Source organism: Plectropomus leopardus, chromosome 11 (genome assembly GCF_008729295.1).
Source record: "Plectropomus leopardus isolate mb chromosome 11, YSFRI_Pleo_2.0, whole genome shotgun sequence".
Taxonomy (NCBI): Eukaryota; Metazoa; Chordata; class Actinopteri; order Perciformes; family Serranidae; genus Plectropomus; species Plectropomus leopardus.
In genome coordinates, this window is record NC_056473.1 from 34,019,580 (window position 1) to 34,046,705 (window position 27,126).

General features: G+C 40.2%; 2 protein-coding genes across 2 annotated transcripts; both read left to right on the forward strand.

Annotated features, from left to right (window-relative positions):
• On the forward strand, window positions 1–17,605 carry pot1 (protection of telomeres 1 homolog). The gene is given in 15 exon segments (XM_042496892.1): window positions 1–75; window positions 5,950–6,134; window positions 6,816–6,913; window positions 8,951–8,977; window positions 9,136–9,292; window positions 10,444–10,465; window positions 10,467–10,539; window positions 10,542–10,652; window positions 10,901–11,036; window positions 12,494–12,579; window positions 13,439–13,533; window positions 14,110–14,215; window positions 15,070–15,244; window positions 15,785–15,852; window positions 17,295–17,605. Coding segments are annotated over 15 exon segments (1,725 nt in total).
• On the forward strand, window positions 17,312–26,165 carry gpr37a (G protein-coupled receptor 37a). Its single transcript, XM_042496792.1, is given in 3 exon segments — window positions 17,312–17,924; window positions 17,926–18,702; window positions 22,873–26,165. Coding segments are annotated over 3 exon segments (1,764 nt in total). The 5' UTR covers window positions 17,312–17,765; the 3' UTR covers window positions 23,701–26,165.
• The last annotated feature ends 961 nt before the right edge of the window (window positions 26,166–27,126 follow it).

Consider the following 27,126-nt stretch of genomic DNA (forward strand, 5'->3'; position numbering starts at 1 on the left):
ATGCCGATCGTTCTCAGGGCCACGGACCAGTGTGTCCTACAGTCCCCGAATGCCCCGCCTGCGCACATGCTGATGGTGATAATGTGCCCATTATACTTAATGTGGTCTCAGCTGAGTGATCTGATTGGTCAAATAGCCCAAAAAGACGGTCACAACTCTCTAACGATGCCTTTTATTCTCCTGCTGCTGGTCGCGCTGCAGACTGTTGTAGTAATGATCTGACGTGATTTTCTTCTATTATTAATAATGATAATAATAATAACACATTTTATTTATAGAGCGCTTTTCAAGGTCCTCAAAGACACTTTATAAAAGTAAAAAAAAGGTCATAATAAGGAATTCTCTCAAAACTGCAATAAAATATACACACTAAAGTAATTACGCATTAAAAGCAGTTTTTCTCCAGAGTTTTTATCTCCTATAAAAAAGTAAATATTCTTAAGTAATCTTGTTATGAGGACTTTAAATTAGAAGTAGAAAAAGTCTCTCTTGACACACAAACACCATAAAAGTTTGGATGAACTACATCTGTAGCTTTTATGTTAGATATTAAAAGCTACCAACCCTCTGGGTCTAATTTTCTGCAGTTACAAATTGCAAACAAAGTAATGATAACTGATTTTTGTTACTGATTCCAAATAAACACTTTTTTCCACTAACCTTACATAAAGGCATTAGAAATAAGATTTATAGCCCCTCTGTCGATTCATTCAAGGACGCTCGTTATCTGAGATAACATCTTCTAGGACTTTAGGACATTTCTCAGATATCAGGATGTTTCTAGGATTTGAGAAAGTTTCTAGAATTTTAGAACATCAGGGGCTTAGTTAGGATCTCTGTCCAGGGCTGTGGGGCATCCCTACAATGTTAGGGGTTAACCATGTCTCTGTGAAGATGTAGGGCGTTCTATGATTTCCTGTTGCTGAGTGAGCCTCAGTCACATCTCATTCACTTAATTCTCCTGCGACCGGACATTAGCCAAAAGAAGGCTTGGTAGAGAAACAGCTCTCGATCCAAGTCGGGTCAGCCTCGCCCTGATGCCAGCTCTCCTCCCTCTCTTTGTCCAGCACTTCAGTTTTGTTTCTCCCCTCTGGTCTGACTGGCCGCTCATTGTATGCAGTTGGTGGAGATCTTCTTGCAGTCTGCTGCATTTAGTCCAAAACCCCACACAATTTTTCCAGATGTGATTAATGCTTCTCTATCGTAGAAAAGTCGTGCTTTAGCAGAAGGGGTCAAAAAATCATGGTCACCTACTGTTGTATGGTGCGAAATGATGGTAATGATATCATCAGTAGGCATGGGTCAACATTTCACTATTAGAGGATGATGATCCTGATTTCAACAATCCTTCAAGAACCATTTTTTCAATAAAAGGGTTCTTGGTTCTTGGTAGAACCTCAGCCCTTCAGGAAAAACCCTTTTCAAACCCTTATTTTCTAAGAGTGTACACCAAGCTGGGAAATCCCTCATGGACCTGTCTGTGTGTGGGGACATTACAAAGACACCTGGCAGCATGTTATTGTCACCATGCGAATGTCTGAGAGTCTGTTGTCATCTTTTCGTGGACACCTCAGACTCTGCTGTTGTCTTCTTGGGGACACCTGGGAGTCCATTCTGCCTCATGTCCACCAACAGATTAAATCCTCCTCCAGTCTGTACCTACATAAATCAGTGTACAAAAAACCCCAAAGCAAGACAATTGAAGCACAAGTTTTGTCAGACGAACTGCAGTGCCAACTTTCATCAACTTTCATCTTCTCAGTACACGACTGTACTTTTGGACAAACTGTGACCTTGGTCCTCAGATCAGATGAGTCATGTCCTGGTCTAAACTTAGTGCTGCTTCCCTCAGCTGAATGTCTGCTTGTTATAATCACACCTGGCCTCTCAGGACGGCTGCAGAGGATTTAATATGTGGATGCAGACAGGAAGCTCGAAACGGGCCAGATCAGTGCCGACACCACGTGGCACCGCCTTCATTCGCCCCGCCGTCTGTCCTCTGGTTTTTTTCTTTTTTTTTTTTACAGCATTAGTCACTCTGTCAGTTTTCCCTACACCTGTTCATAAACTCAAACTGTGGTAGATTCTGCTAAACTCTTGTGTAGCTCTGAGAAAACACAGCAGGACTCACGAGTGCTTACCGTTGTTTTCTTTTGTCTCATTCTGCTAAACATGCTGCTCTCCAGAGATGGAATAAAACCTGCGTCGAGTCTGCAAACAAAAATACTGTCTGTTTGGTCTCGTTGTTTGCTTCCTGCCTCAGTGGGATTTATATGGTCTTAATAATGATTCACACTCAAACAGCATGTTTTCTTATGTACCCAGAACGTGTTAGTGAAGGAGCAAGGAGGTGAGTAATATTTCTGGCCCTGTTGCATAAAATTTATCCTAATGGAAACCTATTTTTTATTTTAATTAAAGCTCCAATGTGTATGATTTAGGGGTATATATTAACACATATGGAATATTATAAGTATGTTTTCATTAGTGTATAATCACCTGAAAGTAAGAATTGTGTTTTTGTTACCATAGAATGAGCTGTTTATATCTACAGACTGAGCAGGAAACTCCAACTTCCAGCATTTCTCATCCCAAGTCGTCACATTTTGCTGCTTTTTAGTGGAGTTCAGCGTGTACTTGCTCTAGGTATCCTCCTGCGTCTGCTGCTGACGCTTTTGGATGCTGCTACGTAAACACACAGCACGTGGTTATCATTAGGCAACAAAAGCACATGGCAACCAATGCTGGGATGTCAGGAAGCACACATGCTGGTATGGATAGTTAGAATTAGGGGAAGGAGCACAAGGTAGAAGATAGATTTATAAATCATTTTTTATCATAGTGTATGAAACACTGTTTAAAAAATGAAATTACATTTGTCCTTGATCCTGCTACATCTTTAGAGTTGAAGGATGACTTGACTGTAAAAATGCCATCCGGTTGCTTGGGCATGTTGATGCTGATGGCATCATTCAATTCCTGCAGTGCATTTTTGAGTCTTATGTTCTGTCGGCTCTGAACAAGGTCTGCCCATCCAGTGCAACAGCCTGATTCAGGATGTTCGGGGTTAATCATGTCTCTGTGAAGATATGTGCAGAGCAGTCTCTGATTTGTTGCTGAGTGATTCTCAATCACATCTCATCCACTCTAATCTCCTATGACCAGACATTAGCCAGAAGAAAGCCCGGTAGAGGAACAGCTCTCGATCCAAGTCGGGTCAGCCTTGCCCTGATGCTGGCTCTCCTCCCTCTCTCTGTTCAGCGCTTTTGGTTTTGTTTCTACCCCTGGTTTGACTGGCCACTCATCGTATGGTGTCGGTGGAGGTCCCCTAGCGGTTGCAGCATTCAGTCCAAACCCCACATAACTTTTCCAGACGTTGATGAGCGCTTCTCTATCATAGAACAGTCCTGCTTCAGCAGAGGGGGCCATGGAGTCAAAAAAATAGAAAAAAAATGTAGCAAAAAAGTAGCAAGGATTTGAGAAGCTACTAGCTGTTGCATCTACATGTGCTGCCGCCGTCACATGGCACCACATGATAAGGTGTAGCGAGAAAACATTCGCACGGAAAGTGAACACTGGACTCCCACAATGAAAGTCCGGTTCTGTCCAGCAGCGTTCTCACTTGACGCCGTCCAGCAGCATGTCAGGCAGATGTAAAAGGTGGCTTTTGGCATTGGGATCTTACGCCAAAAGCGCTGTCAAAGCGTAGAAGAAAAAAATATTTTGTAACGTGTTTTTACTGGTTTTAATCACCAGGTCTGTCTGTTTTGAAGAGGAAGAGACATCTTTGAATAACTTTTCTGCAAGTAAAAACCTTCTGAACAATAAACACTGAAGGAATTCTAAGCAGGAGAAGTTTCAGCTGGTTGAAATCTGCAGTCCTCAGACACCACTGAATCATCCAGTCTTTTGATGGGATTAAATGGGAAGTAAAACCAAGTGAATTTCTTTTTCGATTTTTTAAAACTCAGATAAATGGCAGAGCTTCTCCTTAAAGTAACATCTGGTTTGGGGACACAATTCTGGATAAGAGGATAATTTCAAATAATAAAATGCTTCACTGTGAGTGGGGGCAGCTTTCCAGTCCTCCCAGTTCATCTTTCAGCTCCTCATGTGGATCTTTAGAGGAGGAAAGGCCTCGGGAGAGCAGCTGTTAATCCACCCTGACACTGACTCTTAACTTTACTCACCGTACAGAGAAAATGGATTTAAAGAAAGCTTATAGAAGATCCAGTTTCCGAGTTGCTCCTCTGCTCTCTGCCTTTAATGCATATTTACCACACCGTATGTGTGAATCTGGGTTTTATATTGACTGAAAACTGTCATGTAAAAACACTCTTTATGTGTTAATTTCTGAAGTGAGAGACACTTGATCAGTGAAGCGTTTGTTGAAGATGAGAGTGAGGAAAGATTTCTGTGGACTGCAGGCTCGTCGTGACGGAGAGCTGAAGGGAAAGAAAAAACAAAAACGACAAACCAAGTCCTTTGAGTAGCCTCTGAATCATTGTCACACCACGCTGACTGGAAGTCTGGTGCAACAGCGCCATCTGCTGAGTGATGAAACCTGATGAGGTCTACACTTACACCTACACGCTGTGAAAAGTGTGACGGACCATTTGGATGAATCCTTATGAAACATGTTTGTTTTCACAGAGACGAGCTGGTTCAATGAGCGATGGATAAGCTGGGTTAGATTCAGGCTAAAAAATATCAGTTATTGCAGGTTTAATCTTCTAAAATCTGCCTAAGTTTTTAAATACAAACAATTTGTTCATAATTTTGAATCTAATGCAAATATCTGTTATTGTTAGTAAACTGGCAAGAAAAATATGCTTCTTCATATTTTGGATTTGACACATTTTTCTCAAAAAGCATCGTCTCCATTTAATTTTTTTGTCTGTTTTGCTGGGAACTTGTATGATGAACACCAGTTTATTGGTCATGTTGTAAAATGTCTTCTGTGAAGTCATAGTGATGTCATTTGGGTCATCACAACTCAAGCTGGATTTCAAAACAGAAATTTTGTGCTACAAACTGAAGTTTGAGTAACGCAGCTGTTTAAACCAAATGGAGAGGATCATTATGGGAAATGTATGATCCAGAATTTTTGGAGTTTGACCAATAATAGGTAATTAAATTCGACATCTGCTCGATATTCCGAGTTTTTTTGAAAATTGTTTTGAGTAACACTGCGGGTTACAGTGGGACCATGCTCATCAAAAATTTGCATAAAGCTTGTTGATATTTCATCATGTTTTTAAGATATTGGCCAATGAAGTTCAAAAGGGGCGTCGTTCAGCACATAAATAGACCTTACTCCACAGTTGTTAGGCCCTTGCGAAAATTGCTGTATGTCCACACCTGAAATATACCCCAAAATTTTCATTCAAATCGACCACTAGGGGGTGCTACAATAGCAAAAAAATGGGTGTGGCATAACACAAAGCAGACCATAAATCAGAAATTGTTTGTCAAATCATTACAGGATATATTTCAAAACAATGTTGTACCATGTGCACAAAATTACTTTGAATGTTGCATTTAAAAGGGAACTCTACTAGTTCCAAACAAGTGCATTTGCCTGGTGCTAAATTTTGCCATAAATCAATGACAGTTTGTCCAAAAATCACCAAATTTACTTTTTATAAGCTATTAAAGCATGCCCAGAAAATGTTTTTGCAACTGACCGGGGTGACGGCATTGCCAAAGAAGAGCGTAACCCAGCACAGATTTGGACATAAATACATGAGAACCTGTCCAATCATCATTAAACCTGTTGGTTATCTTTAATGCAGCGTCATAAACCCTTAAACTCTTTGTGTACTGCAAGATCTTCCCATCTTTTGCAGCTTGTCTTTTTTTCTTACATAATCTTTCTAATGTTTGAAGGATTTTGTATCTTTGATGCTTTTTTTGTGTGTTAATTGTCCCGTTTGGCTGTTCCATCAGCCCGGAGACTTCCTGAGGATCTACAACCTCCGAGCGATCCCAGGATCCAGAAAGGTGCCGGGTCTCACCAGCAGCCAGGCGCAGGAGGTGGATCACCTGGCTTTTCACCTGCATGGAGGCACGGCGTACGGCAGAGGGATCCGGGTTCTTCCAGAAAACAGCTCTGTCGTACAGGAGCTGAAGAGGTACAGAACGAGGGACAAATACACCCAAGAGATTTGCAATCAAAGTTATTGTAGAAAAAAAAATATGCAAACTACAGACTGAGCTCTGGAAACAACAAAAAAAACCCACTGTATTAAAAGTACAGCAGTATTTGGTTAACCACTTGAAACCTTTTTAAATGATTTGATTTCTGTCAAAAACACAAAAAGAAGGCAATGAGCAACTTGACAATAAATGACCAAAAATTCCACAAGGAATTTGTGAAAGGTTGCAAGAAAATTGTGTGAAAATAGCATAAAAAGATAAAGAAAGTAACATTTTCTTTAATCTCATTTTAAAAAAATTATGACAATTATGTGTGTGTACTTTTTTTTATCTATTTCAGTCATTTTTCTAGTTAAACTCTCTTTTTTTTAGTTTTAGGCTTTTTGCATGTCACCTTTTTATATATACATTTTTATTTATTTGCAGGACAATTCATGCCAAGTTGCTGATAGAATTTTTCACACATTTTAAAAGACATGCTGTTTCATTGGTTTAAATACTTACAAAAGACGTCTGAACGCTGTATAAGAAAACAGATGTTGGTTCAGGTTTCAAAGGGTTAATTGGAATGTTTTACTGTATGTTTTGCTGTATTTATGTAGTATTTATGATTATAAGTCTAATAACCACAAGTCTTTTCGTTAATGTATGTGTAGAGTCATGGAGTCCTTCCCAGAGGATGACATAGACAACTTCTTCGAGCCGAACGACTCAGAGTTGCTGGAGGTCTGGAGCACTCCGCCAGAGTCTCCTGGTATGTATCGATGCGTCTCAGATTTATCGTTTTTTCCACCAAGTTGACGGATTTGTCTGGAATCATGCGACACAGTGGTTTCCTAGATAAAAATGTATCCAAATGAGTTGTACAATCAGAACCACTAAAGTGCCTTTACCAGGTAGGAGTTATAACAACGAGGGCGACCGCTGAAGACGAGATCGGCGCTGCTATCGAGGTTGTTCTAAATCGACACGTCTTCTCATTATCGCTTGACATTATAGTTCGTTTTTACTTGGCTTCACTTCACTCTTAAAACCCTAGCATCAGTGTTAGATTCAGGCGCCATACATTTTTCAAGGATTATAGGACAGTTCTAGGACTTGAGGACATTTCTAAGACTTTAGGACACTGCTTGGACTTAATGACATATCTAGGATTTTTAGGATGTTTCTAGGATTTTGAGATGGCTAGGATTTTAGGACATTGCTATGATTTTAGGGCGTTTCTAAGATTGAAGGACATTTCTTGGATTTTAGAATGTTTGTAGGATTTTAGGATGTTACTAATATTTGGAAAATTTCTGGGATTTTAGGACATTTCTTGGATATCAGGACATTTCTAGAACTGTAGGATGTTTCAAGGTTTTTAGGATGTTTCTCTGACTCCAGGACCTTTCTGGGATGTTAGGATGTTTTAGGATTTTAGGACATCGATGTCTTAGCCTAGACCTCTGTTGGGGGTGCGGGGCATCCTCCACTGGCACTTTATTTTGATAAACAAGCTCTATTTTGATGCTGTGTTATGCACTTTGGTACCTTTTTTATTCTAAAAGTACAAAAACAATTCCCAGTGTGAATCACCTTGTTTTTATCATATTAGAAAATAGCTGGGGGCCACCCGGCACCCTGTCAGGGGCCAGAATTTGCTCGCAGGTCATAAATTGAGTAAAACTCTGGTATATAAAAATGTGTCTGAAAAGCTTTCTGCGGCAACACTCGTTGCCCCCATTAAACCCTCTGTGTAGCATCTGCAAATGACTGAGAAGGAAAATCAAAATATTTTCACTGCGTGACTAAAATACAAAGAAGGATGAGTGATGTGAGTGCTGGCCGCCCGCCGGTCTTTGATTAAATGAAGGACGCGTTCGCCAACAGCGGAAATATGACCATCCTGACTGCTCAGACAGGCCGATTTCTTCAGCGAGGAAAAGGACGGATGGATGGAGGGAAGCTGCGGGGAGCTGCTTCCATTAGCAGGGCCGCCTAAAAGCCCACGCTTCACTGGGGATAAAATAAAAAGTCCAAACTGGCTGTGACCTAAAAGTTTCCACACAGACAGTGGGAGCTTTTTTTTAATGCAGAGGAGTTTTTTTAAAGCTGCAGCTGTTTGTCTGTGTTCAGAGCTGAAGGCCTGATGTCTGTTGTGTAACTCTGAGTGGGCAAAATATTTGGGACGCAGGTTCTTCTTTGACATTTAACTTCTTTATAAACGTACGTCAACAGTGTGGCTTTATGTAAAGTAATTCAGTTTCCGTGAAACGTGGGTCTTTTGAGGTAAAGAAGCAAAAAGGAGAAGAAATATATTGAATTCACAACATTAATGAAATGCAACTTTCTTATTACACACCACATGAAGTGGATTTCAAAGAAGTTACACCAAGGTCTCTGCAAGTCAGAGTGTTTTGTGTAATGTGCTTATTTGTTGTCTTTATCTGAATGCTGTTGTTTGCATAATTCTCGTAAATCGTTAATTCTCGTATATCGTTTGCTTTTATTTGCTGTGAATATTACCGCCTTTCCTTTATAGAGCAATTTCAGTAGAAACAGAATTGGAAATGCAATTTTTTATCAGCTTTTAATCTCAAGATGGTTCTTTGGAAACTGCTGCTCTGTGGCAGGAAAATGCTGTAGGATTTAAGCCTTTTAATAAAATGCTTTTCAGACCAGGGGATGTTTTCTTTTTTTCCCCGCAGCTCAGCGGAGTGCAGTTTGTTTAAAGTCTTGTGCTACTTATCTCTTATTGATTTGTGTATCTGGTTCAGTCCTCGATGGTTTCCTCTGTATCTGTTTTTAGGAGGTGAAACCGTGGAGTGCAGCACAGGTACGAAACACAACACACTGCAGCGGCTCAACAGGTCTGCTGTGAACTCAAGCAGTCCACATTTTTTAAAAACGGGAACAAATGCAGCTGCTCCAACTGCAGAAAAACATGATATAAGAAAAAGTAATTCAAGGCCATATCCTGAATGTGTGTTTCAGAGAGAAGCTGCGGTCACAACACGCAGCCGGTGACACTGTCCGAGGTGAAGCGATCCGATCCGGGTCGAATTCACCACGTCAGAGTCCAGCTGAGATCCTACGAGCCCCACAGACTCCACCAGGCTCTGAAGCTCTACTGCAGCAAGTGTACATCAATGTACGCACACACACACACACACACACAGAGAGAGAGAGAGCTCTTGATGTTTCCGGTAGCTTGTATCCTAGTATCATTTTTTTTTTAAGTTTTTGGTTTTATTTTTATGCACATGAATAAATTATGATATTTTTTACTGATCCGCCGCTGCAGCTCTGCTCGGCCAAAGAAAGTGTTCAGTGAGCAATGTGATAACTTCTCTGTTTGTATTTTTTAATTAATTTCCAATCAGATTTTAATGGTATTTAAAGTCGGTCAATCGGAATTTATGAGTCCTAATGTTTTGAAAAAAAAAGAGTGCAAATTTAAAAATTTCTATGATAACATTAACCTTTTGAGCATATTGGCTGGATTTCTCTCAAAAACATGGATAAAAGGCAAGGACCAATTAAACAAAAAATGGCCCAAAAATGAGCAAGAAAAAAATACAAAGCTACAAGAAAACTACCTAAAAACAGGTAAAAAAAAAAAATCAATATCATAATTTTGGTTTAAGATTATGACAATAGTTTTCCAGACATTTTTCCCAAATTTGTTGATAATATCTAATTTTCAGGCTGTTTTCTCATCACTTTTTACCATGTTTTGTCGACATTTCTTGCCATTTCTTTACCCCCCCTCATGATTTTAAGTTTAAAAGACTGTGAACACTGCACATAAAAGTGATGTGGATCCCGGTTTAAAGGGTTAAGGTGCAAATCCAAAATATATACAACATGCAAAATGCCAAATTTCAGAGTGAAGAAAGATTCGGATGTAACAGCAGACAAATGAACTTTGGAGCGCACTTTACAGTTTGTTAAATTTGATGAATTAAAGTCAAACTGTGGAATTCTTTCGAGAAGAATTTAAAAGGTAAAATCAATATCTTTCACTTCAAAAAAATGCATTAGGAGAAGATAATTAGTCAATATGAAGCTGCCAAGTAATGTTTTTTTTTTTTTGATTGATGGTGAGTTGCTGAGTTTGGCTTTTGATTCTTTTTTTCTCTCTCTCATTTTTCTGTCAGTTTTGACCGCTGAATAACTGATTGACGGTCATGGAATGTAACGTACCAAATAACTTCTGGTTTGATTTGAAACTGTCTGTTTCCATGAGCAGGAAAAAAAAGTAAAAGTGAAATTAGATATCTGGTTTCTCTCTGATCTCAGGCAGGACGTCCCGGATGATGAAACTGGTGGCGGGTATCTTCTCTGAGGCGTCCAAGGACTCTGGACCCTTCAGTCCCCCACCGTGGGCGCTCTCTGGGGGGTCAATGTCCCCACAGACTCCCCAGGACCCCCAAACCGAGCCCTGAGCGTTCACCTGTCCACCCAGCTCATGTCAGAGGACAAAACGAAGGAGCTTATCTTCCTCATGGGTAACAGTCTTAACTAACTGATTAGTTTCCTTTATTTTGTTTTATTTTAATGCATTTTAATGTAATATTATTTTATTTTAATGCACTTTAATTTAATTTAATTTAATTTAATTTAATATTATTTAATTTTATTTTTCTTATGAGCAGATGTAAAATTGAAATTTTGAACACATTCAAGGGAAAACATCCTTTTGTCCTCAGGAGGGTTCAAAGTTTATTTTTCTCTGCTGCCATCAAAATACAAACAGGTTCGACTCTGGCGGAAACGCGTCAACTCGCAGCCGGCTACCAGAACATCGTCCCTGTGAGGTCGTCAGGAGGTCAGCTGGCTCTGCTCGACCTGTCTGCTCCTTTTCTGTTCCGAGGCAGGAAGAGATACTACGGGTCAGAGATGAGCCACACACACACACACACACACACACACACTCACACTCACACTCTCTCTCACACACGCACACACACACACACTCACACTCACTCACACTCTCTCTCTCTCACACCACACACACACACACACAGCGCACGCACTCACACACTCACACTCACACTCACACTCACACACACACACATACACTCACACACTCACACCACACACTCTCACACACACACACACACACACACACACACACACACACACACACTCACACTCACACTCACACAGATAAAATCCTTCTATGCAGTTAGAGCTTCATTTAACCCTTTGAAACCTGGAATTACATCAGTTTTCTTTTGCTGCGTTCAGCTGCTTCTGCATGGAAGCATTGAAACCTCTGAAATTTGAGAAAACTGTTGATTTCTTTTGGTAAAAAATAAGAAACAACACACTCACTGACAAACAAACTTTTTGAGATTGGGTGCTGAATCCTCAAAGTGCATATCAATGCAGTCAAGATCAGGACAGCACTCCGACTACATCATTTTTTATTTTATTTATTTATTTCAATAAATGTAAGACTTTAGGAAAAAGAAAAGGACCTAAAAAATTCTTAAGAGATAGAAAGAGGAAAAATGATAGGGAAAATGCTCAAATATCTATTCGTTATAATATTTATTATTACCAGTTTTATCTACATATTTTTTTATTATTTTTATTTATATTTTTAATTTATTTTTATTTTACTTATCTCTTTTTGTATTTTGCATTTTTTTCTTTTCTTTTTTTTGTTGTTGTTTTTTTTTAGGTTCTTTTCCTGTAACTTGTAACTTCTTACCTAACCCTTTGAAACCTGAGCAAACTGGTTTGGTTTATTTCAAAAACACAGTAAGAACGCACTTAGCAACTTAACAAGAAATGACCCAAAAATTTGAAAGAAAGTTGCAAAAAGTTTAAGGAAAAACTGCTAAATATATAGATTTTTTTTCCTGGTAATTCTAAATATATTATAAAAGATAATCAGAAATAAAGTTTTCTTGACATTTTCAAATTTTTCATTCATCATTAGTCATTTAGTTTATCATGTTTTACTGATTCTCTCTGTCTCTTTTTAAAGCGCATTTTCAGGTACTTTTCTTGTTACTTTTTCCTAAAGTCTTGCATTTTGTGGGACATTTCTTGTCGCATTGCTGTTTGCCTTTTCCCCCGTGTTTTTGAAAGAAATCAAACCATTTTTCTCAGATTTCAAAGGTTTTAAATATTTGTGAATAACACCTGAATGTTCCACAAGAAAACTGATGTTGATCTGGGTTTCAAAGGGTTAAAATTCACTGTGGAAGGAAAGTGTTTCTGAGAACAGTTGAGTTGGTTCATATTTACAAAGATCATGTCGCTGTTTTACTCTCAGTGAAGGAGGCCTAAACCGAAAACTGAATCTCTTCTCTGTGTGGCGTCCTGTGTGTTTCAGGTGTCCGCGGTGCTCGGAGGCTGCAGTGCAGGAACCTTCATGTACTGAAGGAGTCGAGCTGATCGACGAGAAAATCATTGCGGAGGGTGAGAGACGAGTTTGGTTTGAATCTCGACTTTGAGAGGAAAACGTGGCGGTGGAGAAAAACCAGGAACACAGCACACACACAGCCAAATGTCAGTATTTAGTTTATAGGAAAAAAGGGACTGTGCACATTAATTAAATGTTTTTTAATAATATGTTTCCAGCTTTCCTCTGATGCCGCTGTGGCCAAAACATAAATTAATGCAGCATTGATTTAATGCAGCAACATAATAATAAAAATATAATAATAAAAATAATTTATAATAATGTACCTTTCATACAAGAAAGAATTTACATGCACCAAGTGCTTCATATCAAAACACACATTAAAACCTGCATGTAAAAATAATATAATCAAGAAAAACAACAACAGATTTGGACATTCACTCAACAAACTGAAATATTTAATGTCCAAAAATAAGTTGGAGGAAGTGAATACTTATCAAACCCTACCCCCTTTTTTTCAAATTTATCTAGAATAAAAAATAAAATAAACATGAATAATACCAGTTTCTGCCCTAATATTCTTTACATCAGCATAAACTGAAAGATAAACTGAAAATCTATGGGAGTTGTTGTGCTGTTTACTGCTTTCCCTGTGATGTTCGTTCTATTTCTTTATTAATTTTTAAAGATTTATTTGCAGAAAACAGAAGTATAACAACAAAGTTAAAAACTGCTCGCTCGCTCTTTCATGCGTAGTTTTATGTCAGGCTTTTTTCTTTCCTCCTGAGTCAGCAGGTTTGTAAAAGCTCCTTAACGACTCCTGGCTGATCTCAGATCTGTTGTAGCTGCAGGTTCTTTTTCCTCTGAAATAAATCACACAGCGTTTAATGCCTCTGATCTCTCGTTGTTCTGCAGCTCTCGGCGTTCAGCTGCTGCAGTTCGTCCTGCTGATGAAGCTCGAGCTGCAGGACGCCACCGACACGCTGGACGTCTTCCTGTGGAGAGACGCCGTGAGTTTCAGATCACATTTAAAAAAACGCTGACTCTGAATCAGAGGAGATTACATTACAAGGAGAAAATCTGAGTTTATTTCCATCTGTCTCAACGTTTAACAAAACGACAGGAAGCATTATGAAGTTTGTGTTTCTGCTGCAGCGTCAGTTTGTCTCATATGTTGTCTGCTGTGACCTGTTACATGTTTATTAATGTGCATTAGAGGCAAAAGTTATCTGAATTTAAAGAAAGGTTCACACTTCACCTGGTGAGTACGAGACTTTCTGTATTGTTGGTACAAAACAGGAAGTGTTTATGGGGCGTAAGGACTTAAATTGTGATTGAGAGCTGAAACAATAAGAGAATAAATCAAGAAATCAATCAGATGAAAATTAATCGGCAACTTTTTTAATGAAAGGTTTAGTAATTTCTAAGCAAAGTTTTGCAATTTTGAGAACGTATAATAACTTTGCTCCCACAGAGAATTCAAATAAATATCAAATAAACATCTTAAAGAATAAAACAAGTCAAACTGTTTGTAGAAATTGATTTTTAACGTTAAAGAGTGATTTAGATTTTTTGTCTCTCATCAGGAGTCGTTCTTCAGCGTGTCTGCGGAGGACGTGTCAGTCAATCAGGAGGCTCAGAGCAGCATCCGTCAAACGATGGACTCCCTCTGTCCTCCAGGAGGCAGCGCTGGTACGTCTGTCAAACCCACAAGAAGCTGCAACGAAGAGTTTCAAAGCCTGAAATTGTTGCAGCTTCACTGAAATTTTAACAGAATCATTCACTGTAAAATCTGATTAATTTGTCTGCAGCTGAATCAGCTTTCAACTTTATTTATGTATGTAGCTCCTTTCATACAAACATGATGCCCAAAGTGGGTCCGGTATCATCCGTTCATTCAATTATTCAGTTCTGCCTGAAAAACAAGAGTTTTAATTATAAACCAAATATTGAAAAAAATGTTTGTTTTCTTGTTATCTGCTTAAAAGTCTGAATCAAATACACAAGGAAACAAAACCAAAATAACAGGTCAAATTTATGTTGTTCTTTCCTTCTTTATTTAGTTTTCTTATTTCTGAGTGTGTCATTCTGCTGCGGCTTCACGCATGCGCCGTCAGAAGACGCTCAGAGTTTAGGACCCGACAGGTGAGAAGATTTCAGACATATTTCAGGTACTTTAGAGCTCAGAGTTACGACCAACTTCAGCCTCTGATGGAGCTCCAGTCAGACTGAAGACTTGCGTGTGTCGCGCTGTGACTTTCATGCAAAGTATGGAGCAGAAAGTGAAACAAATATCCATGGTAACGAAAGCAGCACACACCCAAAAAAGTGAAAAGAGGAGGGCAGCGGGTTTAAGCCATTAAAGTCTTCATCACTTTAATAGAAGAGAATCATCATTTGAAGGATTTTTATTCTTAATTTAACTGTTTTTATTGCATGTTTGTTGCTTGGCTTTAATATTTGTTTTTAATTTTATTTTGCTCGTCTCTCTGAAAAAGATAAAACTTTTTTTTCTTTCTTTTTTTTTTTTTTTTTTTTTACTCCAGGTCAGCGTCCATGGATGGATGGATTTGTGTCTGATGGGGTACCGAGCCGAGGACGACGCAGGACGGCGCCAAACCTGCTATCAGATCTGCCACAGCACCATCATCAAACCCCACTGCACGCGCTCCGAACCCGACCCCGCCTGAACCGCCAGCAGGTCAAAGGTCAACCAGAGTCCTGCACAGAGAAAAAACTGCTTTTGTTTCTGCTCATTTTGTATTTTACATCCTTTGTGGCTTTTATTCGTATTTATTGTGTAAAACAAAATTAATGTACAGGAAAAAAAAAATGTTTCAAACTGCTGTCTGATATGTGAGCGTATTGATTTAAAAGATTCTCTCAATAAAGTCTTAGTTTTTAGGTGAAACTCCTCACTCAGAGCACTTTTCAGTTCTGATCTGTGGTGTTTCTGCACCATCTGCTGGTTCACAACATGATGCACCTGTTTGATCCTTAAATAATAACACTCATGGTAAGTACAAAAAACAAGCACATGTATCCTTTCTTTGTACACATTTTATTTATTTACTTATCAGAATATTCTTTCATTTTCCATTAAAGCAGGAGCCCTCCTGTCCTGGTTGTTGAGCAGAGAGAGAATGAACGTGACGTTGGCAAACTTGTGGAGTGTTTTGTGGTCTTCATGCGTCTCATCTGCTGACAAAAGTATTTTCTCTCTGTTGTCACCTAAACTTGTTTTTGTCCTCTTTTCTCCAGAGGACAGGTGTTGGACACGAAATCACTGGAGAAGAGAGACGTCTGCAGTCCCACGTCAGAGCGAGGTGGTCAGTACAGATCAAGTCATAAACCAGTATGTGCTGTTCTCAGTATTTTACATGAGTAAAAGTACTCATACAACACTGAAAATATGCCACTAAAAGTAAAAGTCCATTTAAAATGTACTTCAGTAAAAGTAAGTATCAGTAGAATGAGGTTAACCTTTGAAATCTGAGCAAGTTGGTTTGATTTCTTGCAAAAACAGGAAGAAGGTAATGAGCAACAAAAATTTGTAAGAAATGAGTAAAAAAAAAAAATTACAAGAAAATTACTAGAAAATAAGGCAAAACAAAATCAACAGCAAACATGAAATGGTTCAAAAGTTTTTTTTTTTTCTTTTTTTAAATATATAATTATAGGAATTATAAATATAGCTTTCTGGACATTTTTCCTTTTTTTCTTGTCATCTTTCACTATTTTTTTTTTTTTTTTTTGCAATTTGTAGGACATTTCTTGCCAAGTTGCTCACTGCCCCTTGCCCCCCATGTATTTTTTAAGAAATCAAGCCAATTAATGCTGTTTTCAGCTTTGTAACAATGCATTTTCCAGCTGATCCAGTAAGGATTTTAAAGAGTTCCTTGAGCTGAAGAAGAATTTTCTCACCACACATCCTTCAGTTTATCACAATCAGCAACAACACAAGTGGATATTTAAAGCTGTCAGATAAATGTTATTAGGTAAAAAGTGCTATTTCTCTGTGAGAGTTTTTGGAGAAAGCTTTACATGGAAATACTAAAAATGAATAAAATAAAATAGAAAATGCAAGTACCTTAAATTTATACTGAAGTACAGCACCCAAACACTAAATGTACTGTATTCTGACTTTGCACTTACATTCAGGCCAGCAGTCATAATAAGATTCAAACACTAAGTCTAAATCCAGTTTTTCTTTTAGGAGATAACAGTGAAAAACCCCAAAACAAATCCTTTAATATTCTCTTTTAGTTTAAATGTTGCAGATCAGATTGCTGCAGCAGTGTTGGTGAAATACACAAACTTTGAGCTAGATGGTGCAAAAGACCTGTAAGTATTGCTCTGATGCTGAATTCTGTGAAGTTATCTTGAAATCATGGATGTTGTGGCAAAGATAACATTTCTTAATTGGAACTTACATCCTATATCTTAAACTTCTCAACAAACTGCAGAGAAATGCTGAGAAATTTCTGCTGCTTTATTTTAACTTTTAGCAACTAAATTAAAAAAAATGCATTATTGTACAAATACCATAAGCATGCAGTGAATAGAGAAAAGTTGTTCCATTTAAATAAAAAAAGGACACTTTTGATTGTGTAATTCATGATAATCACACACATTTCACTGTGTTGTTTTTACAGTTTATTATCAGATCAGAGCAGGTTTGACACATAACTCCCTCCTCCTCCTCCCTCCCACCCGCCTTCCCCCTCTTCCTCCTCCTCCTCCTCCTCTCGGGTCCTCCTCGCTCTCTCAGACGGAACTCTGCGTCTCCGCCGGCTGCACTTCACCTCGCTCTGCGGCGGCCTCCCAACGCTCCGGAGCGCAGAAGATTCATGGGACGGAGGTGGACCTTCAACGGCTGGGATTCACCACTTGCCCCCCTCCTCCTCCTCTTCCTCCTCCCTTAGTTGCGGCGCATCTGAACGGTCAGTCAAGTTTACCAACTTAGTTTTGGGGCTTTTATTCCGCTGTGGTGTCTTTGGTGATGCCTCCAGACTGGAGCCGCTCCGGGACGCACCCAAACCTGACAGGTGCGCCTCTTATACACAACCAAAGACTCTGTGAAAGCTGGCTGCGCGCAAAGATGAAGGAAAACTCACTTTTTGTGGCAGTTTAAAGTCACGATCTTGGCTTTTTTTGGGGCTGATTATCAGAAACCAGATATGGATGGATCATTTTGGACCACGTATCAGTTTGATCTCGCGGGTTAGACAGAATTCACACGATGCTGCTTCCATTCTCGAGGTTGCTGTGTTTGTGGCTGTGCAGCGAGGCCGTCGCGACTCAGCTCCACGGGCCGAAAACAAAGACGACTTTCAGCCCTCATTATGAATCCGCCGCCGCTGACAGGAATGCGCACAGCCGGAGATGGCGCACAGTCATCGGGGGAGGACAATGGGGAGACTAGCGGGGACACTGCGCAGGCCTCGTGGCTGGATACTGTAAACCCGTCACCCTCTGACCCGTTGGTGACACGGGTACACCAGGGCGCTGTGCGCAAAAGCGACGCGCAAAATGGAGCGCGGCGCATCAGACGCGTACCCGGGGACGAAGCTTTACGCACGGATATAAACAAGACTGATGGGCCGCGGAGTGGTGGGTGCACTCCGGGAGAAGTGCTAAAACAGACCACACATGGACCCACGTGTATCATCGAGAGGAACGGACACAAGCGGCGGGTGAGACGGAGCGCAAAACCCGGCAAAAGGAAGCGGAGCGAGACGCTGCAGGATGGAGCCGCCATGGCGCAGGAGCAAGAGGACCCCGGACCCCCTTTCGGACTCAACGGCAGTGACTATGAGGAGGAGTATTCGATGCCGGACTTCCCCGACGCCACGGCGCTTGTACCGGTGGATCCGCGAACCAGACGGAAGCAGGTGAAGAACCCGTTCTACCCGGTCACCGCGGAGTCGTACGGAGCGTACGCGGTCGTGCTCACCGCCGCCGTCATCTTCAGCGTGGGCATCATCGGGAACATGTCGGTCATGTGCATCGTGTGTCACAACTACTACATGAGGAGCATCTCCAACTCGCTGCTGGCCAACCTCGCGCTCTGGGATTTCGTCATCATCTTCTTCTGCCTGCCGCTCGTGGTGTTCCACGAGCTCACCAAGGACTGGCTGCTGGGAGAGTTCTCGTGCAGGATCATCCCCTACCTCGAGGTGAAGGGGGGAAGGGAAGGGTGTGGGGTTGATGCTGATGATGGTAGAGACCGGAAATGGACTTACTGAACATGAGCTACATGTCAGGCGAGAGCAGGTCTGAAGATCATGTTAGACTCCTAAATACACAAATGACCAGTCTACACATTTGGATCATATTTAATATAAGTAGATCAGCTGCAGATCCTACTGCTGAAATATAGTATTAAAGGTGTGTGATATTCCCTCTGTTAACCCTTTGAAACCTGAGGCTTGATTTCTTTCAAAAACACAGGAAGAGGGCAATGAGCAAATAATAAGAAATGACCAAGAAATCTGCAATAAATTATTAGAAAAGTAAAGAAAATTACCTGACAATTAGAAAAAAAGTAAGAGTAAGTACCAACCAACCAACCAACCAGCCAACCAAGAAAACAGAGTAAAAAATAAAAAAACAACAAAAAAATAAGAAAAATACCTAAAAATGAGAAAAAACAACAGCTAAAACAGAGAGTAAAAAAACAGCAACATAACAAGAAAATTACCTGAAAAGAGATATTTTAAAAATTATAATAATAATTCATAAAGTAATTTAAAATATATATTTGTGGTAATCATAAATATTGAGTTCTCAGGACACTCTTCCCCCCTAGCTCTTTTAAAATTTAAACAGTTTATTAAAACTAATAATTTCTTGGAATTTGCAGAACATTTTTTGCCAATGAGCAACTTGGAAAGAAATGTCCTGAAAATTGCAAGATGATTTTTTATATTTATTTATTTATTACTAATTTTTAGGATCATAATACTCATGCTGCCTTTATGTTCCTCCTGTATGTGCTGGACCACAGAGCCATAGCATCATGTGACCTATTAAAAGCCAAAAAATGGTTCCATTTGCAGTTTTGTGAAATATGGCTTTTTCAAACCACCTAAAATATCACCTCATGTGAATGTAAAAACTTTTTTGCAATAAATGGGAGTTTTTTCAAAATTGGCGTGTTCCCATGAGGTGTAGTTTATAAACGCTGTTTCAGTTTGCACAAATTTAGAGTTAATGGAAACTCATCTACTGTCCAGGGAAACACCAAGAGGGAAAATCCAGTAGATTTTAAAAAAAATCTACTGGAAAATCATAGCAACCTCACAACTGTTTCAAGTGTGTGTGTGTGTGTGTGTGTGTGTGTGTGTGTGTGTGTGTGTGTTGTTTTAAGATAAACTTGAAAAAATGTGACCTTCAAATTTAAATTACAGTCTTCCCCAAGCCTTTTCCACGCTCCATAACTAAAATAATAATAAACTTTATTCATACAACTCTTCTTAACAAGGTTACAGTGCTTGACAGAAAAAAATAGCTTAAAACCAGAATAAAAACAACAAAGGGATAATAAACACTGAGGGTAAAATAAAATTAGAAATAACAAAAAAGAGCAAGATATTAATAAATTCATAAACATATAAACACTACAAAAGAATGTGTAAAGGAGGAATTTAACTGTAGTTTCCATAGTGTAAAAATATATTTTGCGTTTTTAAAAAGACAAAGGCTTTCTGTCGAGTTTTTAACATAAAATGTATGATAGAAAGTATCCTGATGAATTAACAACTTAACTTTAATCATATTTTTTTGAGTTACAAGATTTGAATGTCAGAACCAGATTATTTATGTAATTTTTAACTGACAAACTCATCAAATTGTAACTTTGATATTGATTTAAAAAAAAGATATTTACAGTATGTAAATCATTTTTTTTTTACTAGTTTATGTAATTTTTGTGTAAATTTTGTGTTGGAGCAGAATTAGGTGGAGAGCGGCTCCAGACTGCAGTCGGGGTTTAAATCAGGTTTAATGTCGCCTCATGTGGACCGTCTTTAATCTGATGAACAAGACGACACCTGCTGCACACGTGACGTCCTGCTGTCCAATCAGAGCGAAGAGCAGGATTAATGAAGAGTCCCTCAGCCTGAGATTAAACAGCGACGACCCCCCAAACCCTCTGATGTGTTACAGAGACGGGAAAGGGGGTCTGGGATCAGATCTTAATAAAAATACAAATTTTTTATCTGTTTTTTTTTGTGTCAAGGCTGTTGAAGGCTTGGACACAACCAGAGTTCCCACAGATCCTTAAAAAGTCTTTATAGACATTAAATTTGTTTTTTTAAAAACATGGCCTTAATTAGTATTAAATTGTCTTGAATTGTTAAAAGTGTTAAAAATGCTAAAAACAGGATTTTTTCCTGACATTGTGTTGTAAAACCTTAAAACGATTGTTATAGATTTAATCTAATAACGATTAAATAAATAAAACATACATTTTTACTGTATTTTAACATGTAAACAGCCAGAGTTGCTGTTCTGATATAAGATATGTCAGTGTGCACAATCATACAGAGTTCAGACAGAGCTGCAGGTCTGAGATCAGTCTGGTTTTTTATTCCTTCAGATGTTTAATGGAGCGTAATCTCACAAAACAGCAGGAGGATTAAATCTTAACACACACACACGCACAGTTATAAGGCTCTAAGAATCAATCAATTGAATAATGAAAATTTAAAAAATATAGAATAAGACTAACATTATGTCACTGTAATGTGGTTCTTTCTCTCTTACTCGACATGGTTTTCTATCACCTGAGCATTGCCTTGAGCTCTTTGACTGTCGTGGTTTGAAGGTACTGACTGACTACTTGGAGATATTTTCATCTCGGTGCAGCAGCCCCTCATATTCACAGAACAGTCTCGAATGGAGCGCGCATTCGTTCACATCCTTTTTTGGCGATTCTCTAATCATAGAAACCATCTTGATTTGTCTGATGACGTAAATTCTTGCAGGTAAAGTCTCTTTTCATGTCTGCCGTCCGTCCCGTATGACATAAAAACAGCATGAGGTCGGCAAAGAGGCGAGCTGTGAGCATGAAAAGGCTAAATTTGTGATGTTTTTAGACAGCGGAGTCGATGGACTAAAAGTGATAAAGATGTGTTGGAGGATATCATTAAAAAAAGAGTAATGACGCACGATTACACTGTAGTTTTCGAAGGAATCTTTTAAAATCAAGAAAGTTTCATAATCTATTGTGAAACTCACTCATTTGTGTCAGTATACAGAAAGTAAACCACATGTTTCTCAGGAGAAAGATTGTTATGAGTTACAGCAGTTAGACAGGAAGTGACATCAGGTTGTTCGTCACTCGACAGCAGCGTCACACCGCGGCCTTCAACACACGCCAACAACTGGTTTTCTTGTCTGTTGTCACTCATACACTGAAGTGTTTACAGGCGCTGAGACAAAGCAGATGTAGTTTATGACAACAGGAAGGTGAAGAGTGTGTGTGTGTTTGAACATACTTCAGTTAGAATAAATCTTGTTTCTTCCGTGGATAAGCGGTGCTTGAGGTACTTTCAGTAAAACTTTAAGTCTTCAGAGGCTTTAACGTTGCAAAGTGTTTAAACCTCACAATGTTTTGACTATTTTTCTTTCTACCTTTTTCTAAACATTTCAGTTGTAGGTTTAAATTGTTACACAGTCAACTGATTTATTGATGGCAGATGTTATTTGTACCCAACTGTCCGTTGCCAACAATGCTGCTGTTTGCACACTGGTGTTTATTCCTGTGCATCCGAGTAACGATGAAATACGACGATAAAATGAACAGACCGGTTCAGCTACTCTGATAAACTTTACGTACACAGCGTGCATTTAGCAGCTTTATGCACCCTGTAAACTGAAAATAATACATCAGCTACCTTAAATCTAAAAATGATAAGCCAACGTTGACGTGCAAGTCTCTTGAGCCCACTCACCCACCACTTCCTCTCTGCTGCTTTTTATACAGCGTCACACTTTAGTTTATTTCGTGTAAATTTACCACTTCAGTCTTTGGGACTATCTGAGATTAGCGAGTGCTAGCTCTCCCTATCACCTCTCTGCCCTAAACCTAACTGTCTCGAGCCTTCACGCATCAACATGACGAGAAATAGCCAATCGCAGCACGCAGTGGGATCCATAATAACACGTCGTAGGGACGAGTGTAAATAGCTGAATAGCTGTAGTGACTATTGAAAATAACTCCTTTATTTGTTTTTGCTGATATATAAAAACGCTGCTGTCTCTTATTTTAGCTCATTGTTAAGAAACGCGACGCAAACTGTTGTCTGTGAAAAGCGTAACTGACGCTCCTCCTCTCTTCCCAGGTGGCGTCTCTCGGGGTCACGACCTTCACACTTTGCGCTCTGTGCATCGACCGTTTTCGTGCTGCCACTAATGTGCAGATGTACTACGAAATGATCGAAAACTGGGCGTCCACTACAGCCAAGCTCGCCGTCATCTGGGTGGGCGCTCTGCTGCTGGCGCTGCCCGAGCTGCTGATCCGGCAGCTGGTCACCGAGGACGGCGACCCGCCTGATATAACGCCGTGCGAGCGCTGCGTAATCCGGATCTCAACTGACCTCCCGGACACGCTGTACGTCCTGGGACTCACTTACGACGGCGCTCGCCTTTGGTGGTACTTTGGCTGCTACTTCTGCCTGCCGACGCTGTTCACCATTTGCAGCTCGCTGTTTACCGCACGCAAGATCCGCCACGCGGAGCGGGCCTGCGTCCGCGGCAGTAAGAAGCAGATCCAGCTGGAGAGTCAGATGAACTGCGCCGTGGTGGCGTTGGCCATCCTCTACGGCTTTTGCATCATTCCGGAGAACATCTGCAACATCATCACCGTGTACATGGCGGCCGGCGTTCCCAGGAGGACCCTGGACATCCTGCAGCTGGTCAGCCAGATGCTGCTCTTCTGTAAATCCGCCGTGACGCCGGTGCTGCTGTTCTGCCTGTGCCAGCCGTTCACCAGAGCCTTCCTGGACTGTTGCTGCTGCTGCTGCGACGAGTGCGGACCGCCACGCTCCTCCACCGCCGCCACCAGCGACGTCGACAACGAATGCACCACCACTGAGCTGGAACTGTCGCCGTTCAGCACCATCCGCAGGGAGGCGTCCACCTCCTACAGCGCCGTGGGGACTCACTGCTGAGGTCAAAGGTCAACAGCATTCGACGAAACTTCTTCCGTGTCATTCCTGTGATGTGAGGAGTTTCATCGGTGGACGCGTTGACATATCAGCTTCTAAATTCCAGAGTTTTTTAAGACTGTTGAACTTATTTGTGTTTACTGCCGGACGACTGAAGACGTCACCGTCCACCTTTTCACTGTTTACAGAGTTTATATATGAAAGAACACAGTCAGTGTTAGGGTATAGCTTTATGTGATTAGTTTCTTTTATTAACTCACCAGTATTTTGACAGAATCTGCACTCGGTTTTAGTTTTTGTTCACTGTGTTTAACAGATGCTGAACACAGACATGAGCCCCGAAAATAACGTTTAGACGTAAACGGTCCTGCTTAAAATGGAAAAGTCTTAACTTTGTTTTTTTTAAATCCATTTTCGTACGATTTCACTGTGAAAACGATCCATGTGTACACGGATCTGCAAAAACAACGGAAGACGCTGTAGTGTGCGTGCCAGGCCAGTAAGAACAACACACGTATGCCCGAAGTGCGTCAGTGATGTCATCATTCTCACAGGATCCATGCATTGCCAGTTTACATGGTAACGGAAAGCGTTTTCAAAAGATTACAGCCTTGGACCTGGTCTCAAAAGTTTTCAGGCCCCCAAAATGCAACAAACCGTCCCTGAGTCATTATCACAAGCAAATGTGGTTTCACATCTTGGCATATGTCATATTTTAATCGACATTTTATTTTACGTGTTATTTCAGTTCAATTTCCCTGAAAAAAAATAGATTATTTTTGTTTGTTTAGTTGTAACGGAGCGCAGGCGGAGCCCTCCATGAGTTCTTTTTCCTCTACAGCAGTTTGTCACTCGCAGGGTGGATAATTGATCTGTACACAGCTGATCAGAGTAATGGATGAGAGGATCAGCTGTTTGTGAGTGAAAGCAAACTTAATGATGCAACACAATGAATGGTTAAGTTGAACCTTCAACCTTCTGCTGCGCTGTCTTCCCCCAAGTGCGTTTTATATAAATCCGAAATGGTATTTATATTCAAATAGCGCCCCAAATGAAAGGTCCAGCTTCCAAAATCTATTTGTAGCGGCAGATGTTTTAATTATGGCAGCCGCCACAAATAAATAAATGTGTTGGAAACCCTGAAATAATGAAGGAAGCATGGACCTATAAAATAAAGTGTTACATGAAAGGGATAGTTTTGATATTTAAAGTGGGGTTTTATGAGGTACTTATCCACAGTAAGTGTATTACAGAGTAGAAGTTGGGGATACTTCCCCAGTTTGGAGAAGCAGGCAGGAGTACTGCCACTGAAGCTAAGTAATGTACTGCTGTGGACTTTAGGAATGTAAAAAAATTAAGTTTAACCCTTTGAAACCTGGATCAGGGTGGCTAGGATTTGTTTTACTGCTGCCCCTGTTCACAGCATTGCATTGCTCAAATTTAGTGACAGACTAAAGCCTGCTTCTCCAAACTACATCTAAACTTCAAAAGATCCAAACTATGCTAAATGTGTAGGATAATGAGCATAAAACTTCATCTTTAGCCATGGCTGCTGTCAGCACCTGTGGTTTGTTTTTTTGGATGTTGTCTTTCTTTGTGTGAGTGAGTCAGTGGGATGCACAGTAATATATTGAAAACATTGGTGCTGTGTTGTGTTTGCTGATGATGCACTCTGCTAAGTATGTAATGTTACAGTTACTGTTTGTTTTTGTTTTTTTTTTTAATTTTTCATTGTTTTTTTAGCCACAAGAGAAGTGTCACTTAAATTAAAAATATTTTAAAATAGATTTCTCAAACCCTGGTCTGCATTTAAACAGCTGATTTATTTGTGCGGTGCAGCTCCAAAAACGGCACTTCTAAAATCAGAAGAAAAAGTGGACAAAGGGCACTGTCAAAGTTTGTTGAAAAATAATTACATGAAGAAAATTACATGCAGAGAAGAAAACATGTTAATTTAAAGAAATAAAAAGAGTGAGACTCTATGGCCGTCCACCCCGAGGACACAGCAGCCATTGTTTGTACAGTTTAGACTCAACACAACATGTGTCCTCCACCGAGAGTTACAGTCAGTCCAGTAAACAACTGAACGCTCCTCAGGCATGAACAGAAATCAGAAACGAGTCAGTGAAAGAGTATCATTTATCATGCACATCAGTTTTTCAGGGTTTATTTTTGCTAAAATGACAAAAAAAAAAATGCAGCTGCAGTTAATTTGCCGCGTCATGCTCAGCACAAACCTCAGCTGGTTTTACTCTCACCATCGTTTCGTCATCATCGACGCCGCCCAGCCGGGGAGGACACAGCACGCCATTGTCCTCGCCTCCCGTGGTTGTCATGACGATGGAGGGAGTCTGCCTCTCAGCTGGCCGCCGCAGTGAACAGTGCCACAGTACCACAGGCAACACATTGAGGCTCATTTAGTCTGAAAGAAAGTTGTCTCTGATGGTCTCTGGTCTGAACCGGCGCAGTCTGGCCCCTAAAGAAGACACATCCTTTTCAGGGCCGAACGCAGCGTTTCAGAAATGTGGTAAATAAAAATAAAATATCTATATATGTGCAGGCAGAGTCTGAAATATGTTTCAAAAATTAGACTCTTCAGGTGCATCCAGAGGCATCCCAGTGCTGTTCTCTGTTTCTGTGCAGAAGATATTTCGTTTTTTGCCCTTATTCCAAAAAAAAATTCTTCTGAACTGATTACATGAATACTGCAAAGAACGTGCCCAACATGACGTTCCGACTGGAGTCACTTAACGTTTTGCTTCTTTGCATCAGAATGGGATTTTAGGAGTTTCCTGTCAGTGGTGGACTTGTTATACTGTGTTCATACTGTCTCCCTCTTTTATTCCTTCAGCCACCTTCATGAAAAGGTCGGTGTTGCAATATATGCGCATATTCCAAAACCTGTTGATGTCCAAGTCTTTCATAATGTTTAACAGTAACTGTTTCTTCTCCTAACCAGAAATGTGGGCTTTTCTTTACGGCATGCATCTCTGCACCAGCTGTGCAAACTGCTGCCGTTTACACATACAGAAGTCCCGCTCACAGCCGCTGAGTCATCGGCAAGGACTCTACAGACCTGCCGCTTTAAAATTTCCTAATGACGTCCTCCTGAATCTCAGCTTCACAGCACGCTGTTAGTTCATTTTGAATCCGTGGTCCTCTGTATTTATCCTTTTATTAGCTGTGACCAACAGTTCGCTCTGTGGCTGAGTGGCTGGTTGGTCGGTCGGTCGGTCGGTTGGTCGGTCTCCACCTTTTGGCGGTCACAGTTTTGAAACCAGGATACTGAAATCTGGCATGGAGGTCGCAGCTAGTGCAATTTGTTGGTGCTGTCCGAAAATGATAATGACGTTTGTTTTATTTTGCTAAATACACAGAAACCACAGTAGTTGGATTCTTCTGAAACTGACATTTAAGCCAAGGATGTTT